General features: G+C 37.7%; 2 protein-coding genes across 3 annotated transcripts in view; both read left to right on the top strand.

Annotated features, from left to right (window-relative positions):
• Positions 1 to 12,352, top strand: part of PTPRR (protein tyrosine phosphatase receptor type R) — a 274,441-nt gene extending 262,089 nt beyond the window's left edge. Inside the window, exon 17 of the mRNA XM_004281891.3 lies at positions 11,150 to 12,352. Coding sequence (XP_004281939.1) covers positions 11,150 to 11,243 — 94 coding nt within the window. The 3' untranslated portion in view covers positions 11,244 to 12,352. The remainder of the gene's footprint in view (positions 1 to 11,149) is intronic.
• A 573-nt stretch (positions 12,353 to 12,925) lies between these two features.
• The window catches only part of PTPRB (protein tyrosine phosphatase receptor type B), a 113,407-nt gene continuing 103,942 nt past the window's right edge, over positions 12,926 to 22,390 (top strand). For both annotated transcript variants that reach the window (XM_033409536.2, XM_004281887.4), the window contains exons 1-2: positions 12,926 to 13,077; positions 14,344 to 14,739. In XM_033409536.2, the coding sequence (XP_033265427.1) occupies positions 13,023 to 13,077; positions 14,344 to 14,739 (451 nt within the window). In that variant the 5' untranslated portion in view covers positions 12,926 to 13,022. The remainder of the gene's footprint in view (positions 13,078 to 14,343; positions 14,740 to 22,390) is intronic.

Genomic DNA, 22,390 nt, shown 5'->3' with positions numbered 1-22,390 from the left:
AAGTGGCCTCAGAAAATCCAAATGCCTGTCCTTCTGCTCTTGCAGCTTATTGTTATTCATCAGTTCTTCAAACCTTGCACCCAATCCTGGTCTCTGTGGCGGTCCTTGCCTTCAATTTTGTCTTCAGAACATTCCAAAATGCACTGTTGACAGCAGAGGTTTATTTAATGATGGTCACTGCACCATGGTCTTCAAAGCACATGCCTCATTTAACTCCCAAAATGAACCCAAGGGTCAGAAAAGAGATATTCCTTGGCCTCACTTTTTTAAAATAAGGAAACAAAGGATTCAAGATAGCAAGTAACTTGCCCAATGTCACCTAGCTAAGAAAACTGGTGAAATAGACCTCTTTGGCATCTGGGACTTCTGATTTCTAACTCAAAAGGTATGACTGTTTTTGATAAAAGTAAACAATCTTTTGGAATATGTTTATTGCAGAATTGCTAGACAAAAACTTAGCTCTTTGATCATTCTTTGCCAATAAAAAAATGCAATGACACTATAATTTTTAAAACAATGGTTAATATGAAGGAGAGCTGTTTCATGAATAGATAAAGTGATATTGTCAGCAGTTGCCTTAAAAATATAATTTGAGGAACATGGAGAATTTGCCTCATCCCAAAATATCTATCTATGGAGGGTGCCTAAAATATCTGTGTGTAGTGAATGTTTAAAAGACTACTATTAGAGAGCCAACCTTTGGTTTAAAGAGTCAGTCCTTTTTCAAGTTTCTTGAACTACAGTTGAGAGGTGAGAGTGATACCTTATGTCTTCCTGGCTATTAACACTTTAAACAGGGTGATCTATCCTTTTCCAGTTAGGGTATGTTAGCTAGAGGGTATGTTAGCTAGAGAGTGTGTAACTCCACACATCGGGAAGACGTTCAGAACTGAGGTCTTGATGAAGAGGAATTGAAGAGAGGGCTCCAGAAGAGGCCCTGCCATTGAGGAGACTGATAGACAGCTCTGGGCATTGGGGAGGTGAGGGCAGAAGAGCTGCAAAACCGCTACCTGATTTGCAGGGCCCAGTGCAAAATGAAAATGTGGAGCCCCATTTTAAAAAATGATTAACTCTTTCAAGGTGGCAACAGCAAAGCATGAAGCCAATACGGGGTCCTTCTCAGCACAGGGAGATGGGGCTGGTGTGACTGAGCATGTCGAGTCCATGCAGTCGACCCTGTCGGGGGATGTTTTAGGACGGATGTTTGTAGATGGGTGTGAATTCTGTGTCCTGTGGAACAGTCACCCACGCTCTCTGCTCAGAGCAGTCCTCCTGAATCATGCATACGGTCATTCATTCAACAAACATTTACTAAACATCTACTGCTGAACATGCATCAGGCACCTGGGTGGAGCAAGTTGGATTCCTTAACAGATTTTTCCAGACTGTGTTTCTCAGGGCACATTTTAACGATTAATTACACTATGAGAACCCGCTAAGTGTCAGACTCTCTTAGCCTGTACTCAGGCAAAAAAAAATAATAATAAAATAAAATTTAAAAGCTTCTCAATTCATTTTGAGAAAAAGCTATATGCTATATTTCTTAGAACCCCTCTCCACTTGGATATTCACAAAAAGTATTAAAGCATTAAAGGATCTGAAGTGTCCCCCAGCATGGAAATCTATTACACTTCCTTGAAGGACTCTTTCACATTTACTTGACCACACAAAACTTTCCTCAGACACTATCTAAAAGGGAGGGAAAGAAGTTGTAAAATAATAAATATAAGCTATCCTTTCAAGAAGTTTGGTGGCGAAGAGAAGACTAGAGATGGCATAGGAATTTGAGCCTGGGTGGAGACCATTAAAAAGGGGAAAGGAAAGGGTGGGACTAATTGGAAGCATCCAGCTGAGCATAATAAGGGCTACAAAAGACAGAGCCAATATATCAGAGGGCTAATATTTTGTACTCTGCAGGGTCCAGCTCCATAGAATTTTTCCTATCCTCCCATACCCTCCTTAGCAATGGCCTCTGCCCACCAGTGATCCAAGGCTGCACATTGCATCTTTTTTATAGTTTACCCCCCACCACTTTTATGTGCCTCCTCTGAGAAGTCCAGAGCCTGGCTCACAGCAAAGAAAAAGAAAGTGGTTTTGGTACTGGAAATGGCTTCCATGATTGATAAATTAACAGTTCGAGCATTGAGTAGGATCAAAGACCTTATCAAAAAAAAAAAAAGAGAGAGAGAGAGAAAGAAAGAAGGAAGAAAGAAAGAAAGAAAACATTACAATGCTCGATCATTGTTATTCAACATAACATAAACGGGCAATTTGTACTCAGATCACAAGTCTGCATTTTAGCAATAAATTCAGATGGTCTGGTTTAGAGATGAGTGTGTTATGCTGAATGGATGTTTCCAGTGTAACAACAATGACAGAACCATTTAGTGGATTCCTCACTCTCTGGCAAGACATTATTTTTATTGGCTTTCAGGCAACTTCTATTAATAGATACTACAGTTCTCACTGCAGATTCATGAGTCTGTGATTCTCCTATTAATAATACTTTTGAGCATATTTTGAACTAAAATGGGATTTATTTTTTCCAAATAGGAGTTCAGATTCAGTGCAGGGCACCCACAGGTGTTTTATTTAGCAGTGTGTTCATGGATCATTCCTTCATTGCCATGATATTCATTTTTAATTAAAAGACGAAGGTAGTAGCAGGCAATTGGGACAGAGCACTGGCTGGTGGGAGTGGGGAGCAGGCAGCCACTAGAGAAAGAGGTGCCAGAGATTCCTGGACCAGATGTCGAGGATGTTGGTGCTAATCCTGGCTCTGACCCTAATTTCCAGTGTGACCACTTGTCACTCTAAGCCTCTGTGTCTACATATGGAGAAAGAGAAGTGGTGCATATCAGAAGCCTCCAACCTCATCTGGTCTGAGGACCCCTTTTCAAGAGTGGAATATTTCGTGGACCCCAGCCTGATGGTTATACTTTGAATCCCATAATGCTTATAAATGAGTCCTGTTTTATTATTTAGCCCTTCCATGGCTTGCTTAAATCTTCTCATCTTAAATCTCACTAAATTATTGTGACGATACCACCTAATTAAGAATTCCAGTTGCTATTAAAGCTAAACCAACACTTTCATCATATTTAGAGCCTGCTACAAGAGATTCATTTAGGCTTGTGTATATTGTTTTCATGGTGTGAGATAGTGATGAAGGTCATTTACACATTGAGTCTGAGAGATGCACTTGTCCCTTTAAAAGTAATAATAATAATGCATAATAATAAAATGGCCCAGGATACTCAGAGACTGCCTCACATGCATATGGAGAATGACTAAGGAGCAAGGTGGGGACACCAGAAGACGTCTAGGCAGGGAGGCAAAGAATGTGTTCCATTGTAGGTTGACCTCAGGCAATCTTTTCCTCACTGTATTTCTTTTCATCCCACTCGACACCTCTGAACTCTGGAAGAACTTGAAAACAGAATTTGGGACGTGAAACACATAAAATAATTTGTGATCCCAAAGCCTTTTTTTTTCTCCTCTTTCCCTCTTTTTTTTCCTTCCCCAGAAACAGGAAACAATCTGTCTAATCCACCCTTTTGAGAGTCAGTAGTGAAATCTGCAGTTGTCTTTGTACATCCTTACCTTGGAGGCCTTAAATTGGAATGACATCCAAAGACCTTACTTGTGGCTTCCCAGACAGGATAGAAAAATGCTTCCAGTGTGCGTCATATCATTGTTTAAATGTTCTGATTAATCACTTTAGTTTGACGAGTTTTTTTAACTATAACAACCTAAGAAGAGGAATACATATACCCCCAGTTTCCTAGGCTAATATGTGTCCATATTAGCAAAACTAGGTTAAAATAATTCCAAAGCTAAAATTTTCACCTCTTGGTATAATTTTTACCAACCTTTGTCTTACATTTAGCCATATCCTTCTGCAATCCCAACTAATCCCAGAGATTCCCTTAATTAGTGAATTTCAACGATCTCATTTGAAGATCAGGGATTGAACATTTTGGTTTACTTATTTTCAGAACACTTGAAGGTAAAGCTTAGAAATTGGTTTGGATTTACTTGACATCACAGTTCTTGAGACCATAACAAGACGTCCTCTCGTAAAACAGATAATGCCAACCGAATCTTCCAAGTGGTTGTCAGGACGACCTTTTCCTTCTTCTCAGCTAGGAGTCAATTGAATGTTAACCTGGGTGTTCAGAAGAAGATTGGCTAGTTTTCAGGAAAAAAAAAAAAATGGAACTCAAGGTATGCTTAGTGCATTGAATTATCATTTGACTTGTGTTGGCTTTTATGCCCTACAAATACTTTGTAGAAAAAAGTATCTATATTCAAAACACCTGGTCAGAAACAATCAAAATGTTTAAGTTCTTCGTCCTTGAAATGACATGGTATATAGACACAGGGAAGATGTCTGTCTGAGACACCCCAAGTTCAGCCCCAGACGTTAGCCTTGTTTGACTCATGCCCAAGCTATCAGACCCATGAGGCACATTAACATCCACAACTTTTGTTCTAAATTTACTGTACCAAACTTTACCAAAAGAATTCCAGATTCAAAAATAATAAAAAGCCAAGGAGCGTAAGTTCCATTGTTAGCCCAGAAGTGAGTCACCGCTGCAGCATTTCTTCTGTCTACTGATTAGACCGGATACACTCTGGGCGGTGCAGCAGGAAAGGCTTGTTGCTCTTTGTACGTGTGAGTTAATAGTCACAAAAGGTCACAATTTTAACATGTTAAAAACCAAATCTCTCTCCTGGGCATCTGGAGGGGGTTTTTTCAACACACCCTCCCAGTAGCGAAGGTGAAAAAATATATAGTTTTTTCTCTTCTAACCTGAGTTTACCCTCAGCTGACAAAGCTATGTGCTTTTCTGCAGAGCGTCCGAGAAGACACTGATTTTTTTGTCCGACGGGGCTAAGGTGACATGTGCTATCTGGCATTTCTGGAAGGGCAGTATATCTGAATCCTCTCTGGCCTGGCCATACACACTGGTCATATTCTGTGGCCACAAAGAAATCAGAGCCTTGCACCCAACACCATTTCTGCAGTAAAAGAAGTGACTTTCTTCCAAAGCATGAAATGGGGCAGAATTAGGGTGAACAAATAATATGTCATCCAAACCCAGGCACTTCTGAGAGTGAAATGGGGCTTTATTAATAATTACACCATTGGGCTTCCCTGGTGGCGCAGTGGTTGAGAGTCCACCTGCCGATGCAGGGGACACGGGTTCGTGCCCTGGTCCGGGAAGATCCCACATGCTGCGGAGCGGCTGGGCCTGTGAGCCATGGCCACTGAGCCTGCGCGTCCGGAGCCTGTGCTCTGCAACAAGAGAGGCCACAACAGTGAGAGGCCCATGTACCGCAAAAAAAAAAAAAAAAAAAAAAAAATTACACCATTTACAGGAGTAAATTAGGACTGTCCCGAGTAAATTAGGACTGTCCAATCAAACCAGATGCATGATCACCCTAAGGGCTTATGTTAACTAAGCATTTACCAACAGAATAAGAAATAGAACACGTGGCATTTATTTAGTACTCTAAATGCCACTGTGCTAAGCATTTTATGGATTATCTCATTTAAACCTTGCAAAAAGTGAAACTTTATTAGGTAAACACCGTTTGCCAGGCCAGTGGTTTTTAAACTTTTTTTTAGTGAACAACAGGAAACAAAACATTGGGAAGACAAAATCTTCTACAAAACACCAATATGGAAAACCATTAACAATAATTAATAAAAGAAAGAAGGAAAGGAAGGAAGGAAGGAAGGAAGGAAAGAAAGAAAGAAAGAAAAGAAAAGAAGGAAGGAAGGAAGGAAGAAGGAAAGAAAGAGAGAAAGAAAAACTGTAAAAAGGAGAACTGCTGCCCTGGTCAAAACTGTGAATAGAAGCCAGTCCTAAAGGCTCACCCTCCTTCTCCACTAGAGGCACCACTGTAGAACCCTGGGCTCCTGGGAATTCTGTGAATAGCCTTTGGCTAGACATTGATAGGCTCTGACTCATTTAATCCTCACAATCTTGATGAGGTTTGTCACTGATGTCATTTTATAGGTCAGGAAAACCCAGCTGGGAGGAACAAATGATTTGTTCAAAATCCTATAGCTGATAGGTTCAAAAGCAAGGATTCAAACTTGACTCTGTCAGACTCCAAGTCCACTTCTTGCCACTAGGTCATCTACCTCCACTGTAGGTGGCTTCTAGGCTGGTTAATATTTAGAAACATATTGGGATCTTTCCATCTTGGCTTGCCCAACCTGAGCAATATGGCAGAGCTGTCCTCTGCCAGGTGTGCTCTTAGTTCTACAAGGTCCTCAGAGGACTCATCCCAGAGCCTTCCAACTAGTCCTGTTTGACCAGGTAGCACCAAAGAGTAATAGTAATAAAAACAGTTAGCACTATGGTACCTGCAAGTGCTTAGCTATGTGCTAATAAACAGTTTAAATGGACTGTCCCATTTATAGTTCACAACAGTGCTATGAGGCAGGTACTCTTTGAATACCTCATCATGTTGCAGATAAGAGAACAGCACTGCAAAGATTATGTAATAAAGGTAAAGCAGCTAGTAAGTGGTAGTGACAGGATTTGTCTTGACAACAGTGTATGGTGCCTTTTAACCTCTTAACACACTTTGGTCCCTACTGGTAATGAACGTGATGCTTTGGCATTCTAAGTGCCTTTTCAAACTCACAGTGACTCTCACAGCTAACTGGGTTGCCTGGCCCTGCTTTTATATGACCTCACCCTTTTTTGATAATCTGATTGCTGTTTGGCAGTAGATATTGTAGCTTAATGCATTATACCCCCTGGGAAAAGATTTGTGCCCAAAGAGGATTCTCCAATGAGAAGACAATGCTTTATTATAATGTACTAGGTAATGGTGGTGATGTCAGCGTGCTGCCCGACTGATGACAACTTTTCTCCACTGAAGCAGCATCTTGATCACCATGGAAATCTTTTAAAATCTTAACTTTGGTCAAGTTTAAACTGTGATCTGTTGGAGGTCAAAGATTATTTAGTGCCTGCTCTTTAAAAGGGAGTTGGATAATGCCTTTTAAAGTAATAAAAAGAGCATCCCTGCTTCTTACCTTCGAAGACCAGCTTGCTTAGGAACTTATAGATCCAGGCCTCAGCAAGTCCATGGAGCCCTGTCTGACCTGAAAGGTACCTGTAGTCCAAGTCAGAGCTCTCCTGGAGGCTGAATCAGTACAGGGCTCTCTTGAGGGTTCATGATTAATCTCACGTTGTTTATTTATTCCATAAATGTATTTTGTATATAGGCACTATATTAGCTTCTTGAGTATTTTTCACTATGGCCAGCCTAAAGAAGACTGTATTTGTCCCATAACAGAATAAAATCTGCAGGGTAATCCTAGAATGCAAGTTCTTACAAAGATCAACAGAGAATTCTACATACTAATATATTCAATTGGAAATTTAATATTTTAAAAGATGAGTGTAATGAGTTCCTGATTTTGAGTCAGCCTCCAGTTAATGCATTCTGGGATGTCCCTTGCCTTCTTTTAGTCTGGAGTTTATATGTTTTCGTATAACGTGAGACAGCATGGCCTGGGTAACTTACTTGACAGGTGTTTACTTAGGACTAGTAAGTGCTTTTCACTTTTGCAAATATGCAAAGACTATAACATCATGCCTGCTCTTAAAGGATCTAAAACCTAGTTAGACATAATTTTGGAATGGGATTAGACAGTATATCACACGATATCAAATTACTTATAATAAAGACCCTATCTTAGCCCTGTCTTTCTCTACTACCTTATAAATGACAGATAAAAAAGACATAAGGCATGCTTGTTAACTATCTGGGAGACACCAATCTGGGGGTGAGAAATAGAGGCTAATATACTGAATGATAGAAATAGTGATATCAGTAAATAAGAACTTTGTGCTGAAACCAACAAGTTGAAGTTAATAGGAATAAACAAAAAGTTCTGCATTTAGTTTGAAAAAACTCAGTAGCATAAGTACAGGATGGAAGAGAGCTGTAATTTTCACATTCAAAAAAATCCTGTGGACTTTTTCATTAACCCAAAGCTTCACTTACTATCCTAAAATGCTTGCAAAGCACCAGGCACTAGGTAGGCACTGTGGGATCTTTCCACCCAGTGCACCTGTAGATGCAAACTCATTGGTCTATAATGTGGAGTTCAAGGGGGAAAATATTCCCACTGACTGGATCTCATTGGGAGTAGACACAACACTCTAAGAAGGTCATATTTGATAAAAACAGCCTGTAGAAAGGGGAGACTAGATTGGTGAGTGACAGGGAAACCAGCCTGCATAGAAATATTGAGTGACCACAGGATGTTTAGTCTAGAGAAGAAAAGATTACGGGACTTTGATGGTTGTTTTCCAGCATTTAGAGACTATTGTGTGACTATAAGAGGAGCCTTAAGGTTTTTTGGGGTTATTTCAGTTGGACCAATGGGGCGGGTGAAAGTTAGAGAGGGGCAGATTCGTTCTGATGTCTTCAGAAGTTTCCCTGCCAACCTTGGCAAAGCCTGAGCACTCCAGCAGAAACTAGCTGACCATCTACCATGTAGACTGCTCCCTTTTGGAAAGACAACATTTTGTTGGCAGTTGGAATACATGATCTCAGAGTATCCCTCTGATGTCAATGCTCTCCCTTTTATTTTTCAAAACAAGTGGGAAGTAACCTAACTTTTCCTATACCTTCCTTAAGCCTTGAGACCCACAAGAATTTTGCTAGCCTACAACTAATGAGTTCATTTCCCCATCTTCTCCAACTTCGCTGGCAGAAACAACATTGACTTAGTTAACATAATGTCATAGTAAGTATCCTCCAAGCATTAAAATACACTGCTAACCTATCTGGGGTAAAATGGTAATTAAAACCTAGACTGTGCCTTCATTCATTCACCAGTTGGACATGTAAATACCAGTGTTCACCAGAACATACAATCAGGGGAAAATCTTGCCTCAGTGTGAAGTAAATGGTGGGAAGAAGTTCACAGACCAGAGTCCGTGAGATGGAGCACATATAAGGCTCCACATACCATCTGCAGCTCAAGGAGGGGGACTAATGAGCTGTGAGGATGCCAGAGGAAGGGAGGCACCTCTCAGCTCCCTGGAGCCGCCTCAATATTTACCGTGGCTGGATCTCCCAAGCTTCACAGTCAAAGCCAGCATATTCCGGACACCTGCTGTTTTTAGGTGTGCCCAGATGTCATCAGCTAAGAAGAGGAAAAGTCACCACATCCTCAGTTGGCCATTCCTGTTGTCAACTTAGGATCAAGGAACACTTTGGCCAGAAAGTTGCCTTTAGTACAACAAAATGTGCAGTTCTAGGGAAGAGGACCGATGAAATATTTCTGCCAGTAAGTTGCAGTCACCAAAAAACGTATATTTACCTTTTTATTTCTTACCAAATACATCATTTGGGCATTATGTCGACCAATTTAGTGTTGTCTTGAAGGGTGAAGTGTTACTAACTTAATATCACTGCTTAATTTAAAAGGGTGAAATCTTACTGCTTTAGTATCTTGTGAGCTTGTGTTTATAGAGGTGGGCAAGTAAACATAGGTACAAGCCCAGTTTTAGTTATTACCATTAACTAGAAATCACACTACATGAGGCAGTATATTTTGTTTTTTAAGTTGAAGAGCTCAAAGGCCTCAAAATAATTATTTTGAATGGTAACAACAGCCACTAGGAAGAACTAGCTAAAACATAAGTTTAAAATTGGTTGTAGCATTGGTTGTAGAGTTATGAAGATGATAAGACTTCAAATAGTTACTAATAGGGATGTAGTTATTCAGTGAGCAGAAAAAATATGTAACATTTACACAACTATCAGTAGCTTTGCCACGTAAAAGAACCGTTATCAAAAAAACAAAATGCCATATAGCTATTTTATGTATAAAAGTATAACGAGAAGCATCATTACTTCTCATGAAGTCAGATACCTTCTACTAAGCTGAAACATAAGGTATTGGGCTTCCCTGGTGGCGCAGTGGTTGAGAGTCCGCCTGCCGATGCAGGGGACACGGGTTCGTGCCCCGGTCCGGGAAGATCCCACGTGCCGCGGAGCGGCTGGGCCCGTGATCCCTGGCCGCTGAGCCTGCGCGTCTGGAGCCTGTGCCCTGCAACGGGAGAGGCCACAACAGTGAGAGACCCACGTACCGCAAAAAAAAAAAAAAAAAAAAAAAAAACCATCAGGTATCTAGGGATGATAATGAAAATGACAAAGGGAATAAAGCAAGAACCAATTCTCTTTCCAACTCATATAAGGACCCACCTGCTATTGTGGGTTTTTTCATTAATTTTTATTGGGATATAGTTGTTTTGCAATGTTGTGTTAGTTTCTACTGTACAGCAAAGTGAATCAGCTATACGTATACATACATCCCCTCGTTTTTGGATTTCCTTCCCAGTTAGGTCACCACAGTGCATTAAGTAGAGTTCCCCGTGCTATACAGTATGTTCTCATTGGTTGTCTATTTTATACATAGTATCTGCTATTGTGTTTAGATACTCGGCACACCACCCCCAAAGGTTGCTTCCACATAACATACTCAAATAAACCATTCCAAGGTAGTTTTTTTACTCCGTAGAAAGAGCAACATTTCACAGTTGAGTTGTGTTTAGTAAACCTACATCAATCAATTTTAATCCAAGTGCATAAATCTGTATAAAATGAATGATAAGGCACCCGAGAAGTAATACTAACACTCCAGATACATGAATTTATTTAACCCTCAAAACAATCCTATGAAATAGGTGCTGTTATTCTCCCACTTTAACAGAGGAGGAAACTGAGACACAAAGGGTTTTAAGGAACTTGGCCAAGATCACACAACGAAGATTTGGGATAGGAGGGATTTGAACTCAGTCTGGTTCCAAAGTCCAAGTACCTAACCATGAGGCTGTACTGCCTCTCCAGTGACAATATGTTGGTAAAATTAATCAAATGCCTACTGTGTACTAGGTACTGTGTTAATCTCTTTATATACATTAGCATATTAAATTCACCAGTTGGGTCATCTGGACGTAGGTAAGAGAGGTAACAAAAGAATCATCAGGCCAACTGTTCTGTGTGTCTTTAGGCTAACACTGCGTTTGGGTGTGGTCGCTGAGTTACTTGAGACTGTGGGACGTTAGCAATAAATTATTATATTATCTCTTCCTTGCAGGGGTGGAATGGTCCAAACCAGTGAGCAGTATGAATTTGTGCATCACGCTCTGTGCCTGTACGAGAGCAGACTTGCGGCAGAAACTGTCCAGTGATTCTCTGAAGACTTACCAGACCATCGCTCTCTAGAGGTGATTAGTCAATTACCCACTTGAGGCTTCTGGAAGGAGCTTCCTGCAGTGGAAGCAAAGAGAAGATGTGAAGCCAAGCTGGGGCATGGATTGTGGAAGATGGCAACATATTCAAGATTGCCAGCCTCTTGTGTATATGAATGCATTTGTAAGCATCCCCGAAATTATTTTGAAGGTCCTTTGCTGATGGAGGTATGATTGATTTCTCACACAGCTAAGGAGGATTTTGTTTTGTCTGTATTGACTATCTGCCACACAGAATATATGTATGAAATTTATGTCATCAGATGACGACTTGAAGAGCTGCTGAAGAAATTATTATTGTGTGTTTAGATGCTTTTATGTTTGCAAAAACTCTGTCTTGTGAATGGACTGTCAGCTGTTAAACTGTTCCTGTTTTAAGTGCTAATTCCTTTCTCAGTTACCAGAATCTTGCCGCTAAAGTTGTGATTGAAAATGGATTTTTAACAAATAAGTCCTTGTTTTTGAAAAAAAAAATCAGAAGCAGTAACTATTTTATATGGAAATGTGTCTTGAAAATATTATCTATTAAATGTGTATTTATCAGTACCTCGTACCAATCAATTACAGAGCACAATGATTGTCATTGGGTATATATGTATTTACTCTCTACTATTGGGCATAGAGGTGGTTTCTGCTCCAGAATTCTACCCACTGTATTTCTACATTGTGAGTCATTTTACTTTCAAAGGGAAAAACAAATTTGTAGCAACTATGATGTGTTAAGAATTTTAAATACTTGTCTCTCTTTTACTAAGAAAGAATTTTTGAATATGCTGTCTACCTGAAATCTCTCTCCCAGCAAAAGGCAGATGCCTTTGGGAATGATGTAACCTGTCTCATTTCCAGAGGTTCTTTAAAAGGATGCTGCCATGGATATCCTTAAATCTCTGAAAGGATTTAATCCTCAAGAGACAAATAAAGCTTAAAAAAAAAAAAACTACACTCAGCAAACACTAGATGTTCTGCTCAAATATGAATTTTTAATGCAGCTAATGCATTTAATGTTGACTTTGTTTCCTACTGCCAATAAACTACTCTTAATACTAAATGTTGAGTAAGGCATGGACTTCTTTTTTCCTATTTGAAGAGAGACCATTATCTTTTGGGGAAAGCCTGAAGTCGATAGTGGGATGGGTTTAATTTTAGTCTGCCTCTCCCCAGTGGAGATGGCTATGTCAAACTGTAGTATTGTCAACACTTGAGAGATAATGATCTAGAAGTGCTATCATTATGTGGTTTTCCTCGATAGGCTCCCAGCTATCACTATACAAACAGTACATGTTTATGTCTTTGTATCACTTGTCGCAGACTCTCATAAATTACACGATTTCTGTTTGTTCAGCAGAATCACATCACCTGAAGAGATGTAATGTAGGAACATTCAGTTACCTAAGATTACAATTCCTTTCTTCCTTCTTGAGCTTAAGTAGTCATGTGCCACAGGGATGGTAGAAGAAAACTTACAAGTTTTATTCTGCTCCTGAAGGCTGGAATATTTTCTACATAAAAAAAGAGAGGCGATCATAATCCCTTCTTTCTAAGGAAACAGAAAAGGACAACTGGTGTAAAACTTCCCCCAAACAATTCAATAGGAGGAAGTGCTCGTCACTGACTTTTCCCCCCACCATGAAGGCACATTTCCTTCCTAGTCTTTGCTTCTCTTATCTGGGAGATTTTTTTTTTCCTCCAAGCGAAGCATGAACAGTCGTTAAGTGGAAAATGGAGGCTGAATTTTACGTGGCGATTCTTACCTGCTTCATCTTCGGGAACTCAGGTGAGTGGGTCTGCCTCAGTTTCCTGAGGCATTTCTCCAACAGCCTGCAGTGGAGTCTCTGTCCTTTGAAAAGTGTCTGAAACAAGGCGGAAATGGAGCCGGGTCTCCATGGCAGTTTAGCCAAAGACAATGAGGAGGGGGAATAAAAAGAGCCTGCCATGCCCACACAGTTGAGATTTCTCTCCAAAAGAAAATAAATGGCCTTCTCTTGTGTCTTCCAAATGCCTCAGGCAGCTCCTGAAATGGCATCCTTACAGCAGAGAGTAAAGCAACCCTGAGGGGGGAAGAATGTATCATTATGTAACAGTCTGTGGCATCTCCATGCTTTTTCCCTGTCAGGCTCTAGTTTTGTTTCCTTTGTGTTAAAGAAAGAAAATATACGAAATATGATTTAAAAGGGGTTGGGGAACTGTGGTGTGTTTTATTTGGAAGTTGTTATTTGGAACGTCTGAATATTTTCATGGGCGAGCTGAGAAAATTAAGTAAAAGCACCTTGAAAATGGTTTTTGAGCCTGAATATCTCATTTTTTAATCCTGATGTTTAACAATTGGGTATTTAGTTTCCTTAGATGGAGAAGAGGTGATTTTTTTAATCTATTAGCATTTGAAGGAAGACTGTAGATACTGTCACAAAATAGAGAAATGCTTCTCCCTAGGATTATAAAAAAATTAGTTTGTGATAATTAATACTTTCATTTGGTTGCTATTAGCTAGGAGGGTGTGCTAAGAGGAATGAGAAATTTTATTTGTGGATAAATATATCCAATTTTTAAAAAATATGCTCAAACTAGTCCATTTGTATACTAACACTTATTGCAATAGTAATTTAAGGTTTGGAAAAAGGGTTGCTTTTTTAGAGTGGGGGATGGAGGTGAGGTGGAAGGAGTGAAATGGTTAAAACAGGAACTGGGTTTTTTATAACTTTAACATATTTAATTATTTGGGCTAAAATATCGCACCATACTCTTTGGATGGTTTTGTTTCTTTTCCAAGCTTCCTTTCATTATTTCAGTGGGGGTGTATTTTCTTCCCTAAGCCATGTGAAAGGAAAAGAAAGGGAGCTAAGTGTGACATTTTGACATTGTCTGCTTTGGGATTTTAAATCACACGTGTTGAATCTGGGAATAGTCACTTGAAATGATAGCAATTGCAAAAGATAAGTAAACCTCGTATTTTGACCTGGCTGATTTGCGGGTGGGTTGTTTTTGTTTCCTGGTGGGCCTTATGATTTGCTACGTAGTACTTGATGAGCTTCTCATCTTCCAGAGGGGTTTCAGATTGTCCATGTCCAGAAACAACAGTGCCTTTTCAAAAATGAGAGAGTGGTCATGGACTTGTGCAATGGGACCAGCCAGAACCAGCAGTGGATGTGGACTGAGGATGGAAAGCTCCTTCATGTTAAATCTGCTCTGTGCCTGGGCATCTCTGATTCTTCTGGTGGCCCTTCCCGATCCGCCATCTTTGCCCCCTGCTCCCGGGCACCTCGATGGACTTGCTATGAGACGGAAGGATTCCTTGAGGTGAAAAATGCCTCTCTCTTTCTCAAGAAACAAGGCTTCAGGGTAGTGGTCAAGAAGGGCAGGAAGTACCTCCACAGCTGGATGAAAATAGATGTCAACGAAGAGGGAAAACCAGTCAATGAAAGCCTCTGCTCTAAAAAAGGTGAGCTCTTCCTTTCAGAATCGATTCTGAAAGTTTTTCTGCTAAATGTCTTGTTTTCTCACATTCAAGGGAAGTCCACATGCCCCAACAAAATTCCTATGGAAGATTCATAAGCTAATGGAAATGGATCTCGTGGTACCCACTGACTTGGAAAACTTCATTATCTTCATTAAAATAAGCTCAGCTTTTTCTGTCTATCTCTCATTCTTCCTTCCTTTTTTTCTTGCTTCTTTTGTTAATTCAACAAATATTTCCCGAGCTTCTCTTTTGTTCCAGACATTAAGCACTTTGGTTAAGTACTACTAAATGTGGGTGTGTAGCTCTACGTACATATGTATATGCAATGACTAAAACCAATGATCAGGAAATTAATATTTTTGCTGATTTAAACACTTCTATTCTCTGATTATGAGGAACTATTACAACATCATAATGGTGCTTGCTAAGACTGGGAAGATAATAAATTATGCTTTTGACAATCTCTTGTACTAATGTTTAAGGGTAGATATTTTTTGGAGATAACATATTTTGAAATGGTAAGAACCAATGTGCAGCCACAGAGTTTTCTAATTTGTTGATCATTGATGGATATAACCTAGCTGATGGACACATATAAAAACTTGTATACACGTGCATACATTTTTGGTACAACATACAGTTCAGTCCTAGACTAGGAATTTTTATTTGTGGATACGGCTTAATTTTCTATTTTATTGAATCATCTTATTGCTTATTTACTCCTCTATTAGAGGTTTGCTTTAGGAAGTCATGAAGGATAAAAGAATTATTACGTATTAGGTATAAGTCACTGGAGGAATTCTGTAGAAATGAAGCCATTCATTAAGATTAAAATTTGTCAAGGTTAAGGGATTTGTCCCAGATAATTAAGTGGCAGAGGTATGATTAGAACCCAAGTTTCTTGAGTCTTCAACCAGTACATGTTCCATTTTATAGTACTTCCCAAATGCTTACACAGACTCTTGCCCAATTGGCTACATCCAGAATCATCTGGTGGGGAGATGGAGTAGAGGGAATCATTGCCATCATTTCTTCCTCTGTGATCATCTCCAAGATTTGATTCCAAGAAATCTATATTTGGGCATGATACTTGATATTTTTTTAAAAGTTCCCCAAATAATTTTGATTCACCTCATCTGGGGATCAACATCCACTGTACCTTTAAATCTTTTTATTAGGTGTTGATTTTTGAGGCTTATATGAGTTTTTTTCACCACACTGATCTTTGAACAGTTATCTGTCATTCATTCACTTCAAAAATTAGACAAACATCTAATTAGGTGCCAATTAAATGCATGGGCTCTTCTACAATACAAGAAGAGTCCCTGTTCTTATAAAATTTCTGATATGAGAGTAAGATAAAAAACATGTAAAAGTTAATTAGAAAATTCAACTTTATCAGAGAGTATACAGCATATAGCACCAGTTCACACAATTCCTTTCCTGTAGTTCATCTAACTAGGCCTGTCCTAAACAACACAGAAACATTGTAAATATTTCAGTTGTAAGGTGTATGGTTATACACAAGAAGTGAGATTCCTCCCCAAATCCTAATCAAACCTTATTTAGAAGAATATTCTTTCATTAGAACTTTTTAAAAGCACTTATGGATTCAGTAGATATGGGTTATTTAAGGTAGAAGATAATTCATGGAAAAAATATGAGTTATTTAAGATAGAAGATAATTCATGGAAAAACTATCTCCTTTGACCTTCATACAAAACATGCCCAGTGATGGACTTCACTTCAAAAGTAAAGTAGATACAATATATCAGTTACAGTTAACCACTGAACATTCCATATCCAAAAATGCCTGATAATGTGTGTTGGAAAAAAAATGGACTTCTAGAAAAAGCAGAGCTAAAATTTGCATGATTCTAGTTTAAAAAAATCTTATATTTGAATATGCATATGTACAATGTATACTTTTGCCTTAACATGGTTATAAGCTAACAGACACATTTTTCTTCTCAATCCACACAGAATATTGGTTGACCCATAGCATGAACACTCACTGATTTTCTAGAGAGTCCATTGTGAAAAATTAAATTGCATGCAGATGTTTGTGATGAATGATTCCAAATATCCTTTCTTAAAGAGTTGATAACTAAATACTATACTCTTAAGCAGTACAAATATGCATGTTGTTAATCCATAGGATGTGACTTTTTAAATTAGGTTCTTCAGTAAAAGCATACCTGTGAAGGTCAAAATCTGAACCATACATTTCATATTTGTTTCATAGAGGAAACATTCATGATGCCATTCAAGTACTAAGTAATATTTCTCTATTACCTACTAGGTGCCAGAGCTCATGCTAGTAACTGAAGTACTCTACACCAATGATTCTCAACCCAAGCTTCACATCAGAATCCCAATTGGAACTTTGAAATAGTATTAATATCCAGGCTTCATCCTCTAGGCCAACTAACTCAGGCATTATAATTTTTAAATGCTTCCAAGGTGATTCTAATGTGCAGCCAAAGTTGAGAATCACTAAATATGTCTTGCTTCTTAGGATAATGGGGAAGGCAAATAGGTAAATAATTAATTACAATAGAGTGTAAGTAGGAAAAAAAAAATACCCCTCCCTCCAATATATATTCTTGCCAGTGTGTCACATTAAGCAACTGTGGGGTTTTTTTTTTTTTTCATTTAAAAGATAATTCTTAAATTGGATATTTTTTAAACAATCCTTTGAGTGCCCACTGGATTTTGTCATAATTTAGCTATGCTTCATTCTCAATAAGACACCTTTTTTCTTCTTCTACCTCTCCTTTACTCGAGTCCCTCTATACAGGGAGGGTGAATTGAATAGGCTTCCAAAGTGGGTTAAAATTCAATTCAAAAGTTAAGGTGAAGGTTTTTGAGAGAAGGATCTATACTAGGTAGGGTCAGATTTCCTCAAATAATCAGCGCTACTGCAATGATTTTTTATTAGGAGAAGAATGTAAAATTGACCTGTATTTAAAATTTTTCATATAATTTATATTTCTTTAAAACCCCTTGGGACTTCCCTGGTGGTCCAGTAGTTGACACTTTGCCTTCCAATGCAGGGGGTGCAGGTTCGATCCCTGGTTGGGGAGCTAAGATCCCACATGCCTTGCAGCCAAAAAACCAAAACATAAAACAGAAGCAATATTGTAACAAATTCAATAAAGACTTAAAAAATAAATAAATAAAACCCCTTAAAACAAGCTTTTAATGGACAAATAGAATTTAATGGGACCTAATTAATGGGAATCTAATTAAAAAGAATATATAGATTGTGTAGAACCAGGATCACCAGTACATAGTAGAATACCAAATTAAAGAAAAGATGGATTGAGATTTTTGCCATTCCCTCTGAATTTCAAGTTTACCCTTAAAGAATATACTACACATCTTCATTCTGGACAAAAAAAAAAAAAAAAAAGTGTACCTGGTAGACAGACTCTTTTATAAAAAATCAAACTTTTAAGATCAATTTTTTAAAAATTAGAGGCTTATAGCTATTATTCTGAAGAGTAAGAGTAATAATAAAAAGCATTGCCTCCAAAATGCCAACACATCTGGCTAAAAATTAGAAAATTTCATTCTCCACATATATTCTTTTGTCAATCAGTTGCCAGATATCCAGTTACCTGGAAACCATCTTACCTTTAGCAAGGTGTCAATAAAACAAGTGATTGACAGATTCTAATTTTTCCTCCCTATATTTTGGTGTTATATTGTATAGCTACATCCTTAGAGTCACTGTATTAAGAGTATGACTTTTAGAAATATTTTGTGTATAATTTCTCAGTCTCTATAAATTCACACAAGGCAGTGGTCAATAATGCAATAAGGAAAAACCAAATTGTGTTTTGTTCAACAGTATAGCAATTTTAAATAATCACACATTTGACTTTTTTAAGGATTATTATTACTTTAGTAGTAAAAATGCATTCTGAGGCTCAAATCTCTAATTTACAAGCTCTTAAAACATAGCACTCCTAAGTAAAGGGCTTCCTGCATAGCAAAAACCTTATAAGCTAAAGCAAAAATTATATTGGTCTACAGTTTGGGGGGTCCTTGTACATTTCTAGGAAAGTTCACTAGAAATTCAATTGAAAAGATCATTTTTCCACGACCAAGTCTTTTGTATATACAGGAGATGCAAAAGGAAAAGAGTTAGAAAAACTAAATTACTGTGCTATAAACCTGTTAACAGGGATCATAACTTAGAAATCTTCATCTCCTTTAAAGATAATCTTCATTCCCTTGGTCAATAAATGCTGTCTAAATTAGTAAATGTTTCAATTTCTAAAAGGTGCTGAATATCAGAATTATTGGGAACAATAAAGGAAAGCTAAGGACTACTTTATGCCACTATTGAAGTCATGGCTGTTGCTTTTCTCTTCTTCCCAAGTTAAGAAGAATTTTTAAATCAAAAGTTACAGTTGCATCTATTCCAACCGGAAATAGTCTTGACACCACAAGCAGACAACAAAGGTTACAGTGGCCGAATCATTGAAGTTTTATGGACCTACATGATCTGGAAAATAACTCATTCATTGGCCCCCTCTTTTATATGGGTAACAGAGAAATCTACTCAAAGGATATTACTGATCTGCAAGCATATCTAAGCAAATAATCCTTAGGAGAGGGAAATAAAAGCATTCTAAACTTGAAAAGTTTCCACAGCACCAGCACAAATCTATTGGCAGGTAGACTATGCTCATGTAGTTCTAGGTCTTCTGGATGAAGAGTACAAAATTCCATCTAGCCTATGGATACCTATTCCAAGGAATGCCAAGTCTCCCTACAAGTATAAACACCTGGATGGTTGTCTAAAATTGTTACTTTCACTAAGATGTTTCATATTGTATGAAGAGAAACATTGTATATGTCAGCCAACCAGTCAACATTTATTCAGCATCTACTACAGATTCATTCATTCAGCTCTCATATTTATCTGAGGACAGGCAAATTTTTGCAGACATATTTTCAATATCCCTGATATAGCTGAGTTAGTAAAATCGTTAAAAGAGATTTCACTGCTGAAGTAAATCATACTGTTGGCTGGCTTGATACACCTGTTGGTTAAAGTAATTGTTTAATTGTATTCATACAGGTGAGGGAATAAGCATTGTAATAGGTAAACAATCATGTATGCTCTTGGGAGACAGGGTTTTAGTAACTTATTTCCTTTAGGGATTGTTGGAGTGCTTGTAAATGCAGAGAGCTTGATGGGAAATGAACAAAGCAAAACCGAAAGTGTCTTTTGTATATACAGATTCTACTTTGACCAAATTGGCTGTCACAGCCATTTTAGAGTTTTTCTCCTAGCATCAATAACAACATGGGTCTTGCAATTAACCATTTATTTACATGATCATTGAAAATCATCTGGTCATGATTATTAATACATGCTTTATACGATCATTAAAAAATATCTAACACAGTATCCAGAGTCCCCCAACGATTTTCAACCTGTGACACATCAATGAACTTATCAGGGCCCTGTAACCAGGGCCACAAATGACTTTCATATGTGCTCTTATATCTTTATGGGTCCCTTTCTCCACTGGGAAAAATAAAATAAGTTAATAGATTTTCATGTGTCCTAACATTCTCATTCTTTCATGATATGTGAAAAAAAATTTTAACATTTTCTTCGACCGTGAAAGTTCTTTATGAAAAATTATTTTCAAAGAAATTAAATCATTTCATGGGCCCTAAAATCATGGGCCCTAGGCAATGTTCCAATGTGCTTAATGGATAAGCCAGCCCTGGACACACCAAGTTATTCACCCACTTTCCATCTGCCCTTGCCCTGACCCTGTTTAAGTAGCCTCTGGCTCAGCATGTCTCTCCCACAGCCTGGTAGCCATGAACTTTTAAGCCATTCTTCCCCCTCCATCCTTCTACCCCACCATCTTATCCTTTTCCAATGTATGTGTTTGTGCCTTCCCAAAAGAAAACGGGGCATTAGGATAAACCAGGCACATCTTCATAAGGCAACCCATAGTACAGTAGTTGAGTAGTAATTGGCTTTTGAAAAGTATTTCTTTGATTGGCTAAGCTTTCATTTATTTTTTTTAACCTAATTTTTTTACTATGCTATGCTTTGATGTTTTACTATGCTATGTCCTGGTATCAATTTCCATTTATTAATTTTACTTTTTTCTAATCTTGCAACTTTTTTAAGGTCTGTAAAAAAAAAAATTTAACCTCTGATTATGTATGCCTTCTCATTTGTTGTGTCTCCCGTTGTTTGTAAATTCTCCATCTTTGGTACTCTTTTCAACAACTTTTCACTTCCTTACTCACCTTTTCAAATTTTAGGCATGTGTATTTTTTAATGTATCCTTTATTTCATTGGCTACATTTTCTGAAATGTTAATTATTCATTTTACCATTTCTAATAATTATTTAGACTATTATAATTCCCAGACCTTTCACTTTATCTTTATTCTATCCCAATCTTGTTTAAAATATTTTATATATTAAATGTAAATATTTATGTATAGATATATATACACAAATCATCATTTTTCTAAGGTATCTTCTGTTTCATTTGCTAACTCTTTTCCAGATTATTTTCCCACTTTTAAAGGGCACATTACATTTGGTGTCTTCCTACAGAATGGAAAGTATCAATATAGTTAAAATGTTCTATCTCCAAAATGAGCTTTATTCAAGTTATTTCTTTCAATATGCTCGAAAGTTTTTTGTATCATTTAAAAGAGGGAAACTAACAAATTGTGTTTTGTCTTTATTATCATCATATAAAAATTCCATTTCTATTATTGATTTTTTCTGAGGCAATCATAGATGAATTAATAAACTAAAATACATATTGCTTTTTTAAGAAATGTATTTGAAATATGGGCTTGATATGATGCAGTCATTGCAAATCATCTTATAGGTGAGCTATCAGTGCTAAACTTTATTTTTCACACATTAAGTGCTAAAACTTCTGAGATTGGACCCAGGATGGTCTGCCTTATTTTGAATTGTGTTTTAAGAGGAATTGTGTATAATGTGGAAACAATGTAGTGGCAATGGTACAATAAAGCTTTTTAAAAATAGCTTCAACATATTGTTCCATTGTGTAAGAACTTTTCCTTGCATTTGTCAAAATATATCTTGTTCTTTCATGAACTGTAAAATGTATATACCTTTTCAAAGAACATCAGAAGAATTATAGAACCCAAAACATCCAAAGATCTACTATTTTTAGTATAATTTCATAGCACCCATTTCAACAAAGAGTTCAGGCAATGGAAAGATGAACTTATTTTCATCACCTTATATATTTCTATGATGGATTTTCTTTCCTCTCATCTACTTTACAATCCTTCAATGTCCACATAAGAAATGATTAGAATTCAGCTTTGCCTCTTATTGTATATATGGATAAAATTATATACTTGGATGTATATTACACCTGAGAAACTTATTAGAAATGCAGGCGCTGGTTCCCACACCAGAACTACTAAATCACAATTTCGGGGGTGGAGGGTGGTAGGGCGGTTAGGCCTCAGTTGTCTAACAAGCCCCAAAGGTGATGTGATGCCTAGCAAAGTTTGCAGATCACTGCTTTGAAATTCATGAAATTTGGAAATCGAATGTTAAGACTAAAGTTTCCTTCCTGCTTCTTAAATAG

The sequence above is a fragment of the Orcinus orca genome, chromosome 11 (assembly GCF_937001465.1).
Source record: "Orcinus orca chromosome 11, mOrcOrc1.1, whole genome shotgun sequence".
Taxonomy (NCBI): Eukaryota; Metazoa; Chordata; class Mammalia; order Artiodactyla; family Delphinidae; genus Orcinus; species Orcinus orca.
The sequence above is the reverse complement of the archived record's forward strand: the minus strand, read 5'-3'. Positions and strand labels throughout refer to the sequence as shown.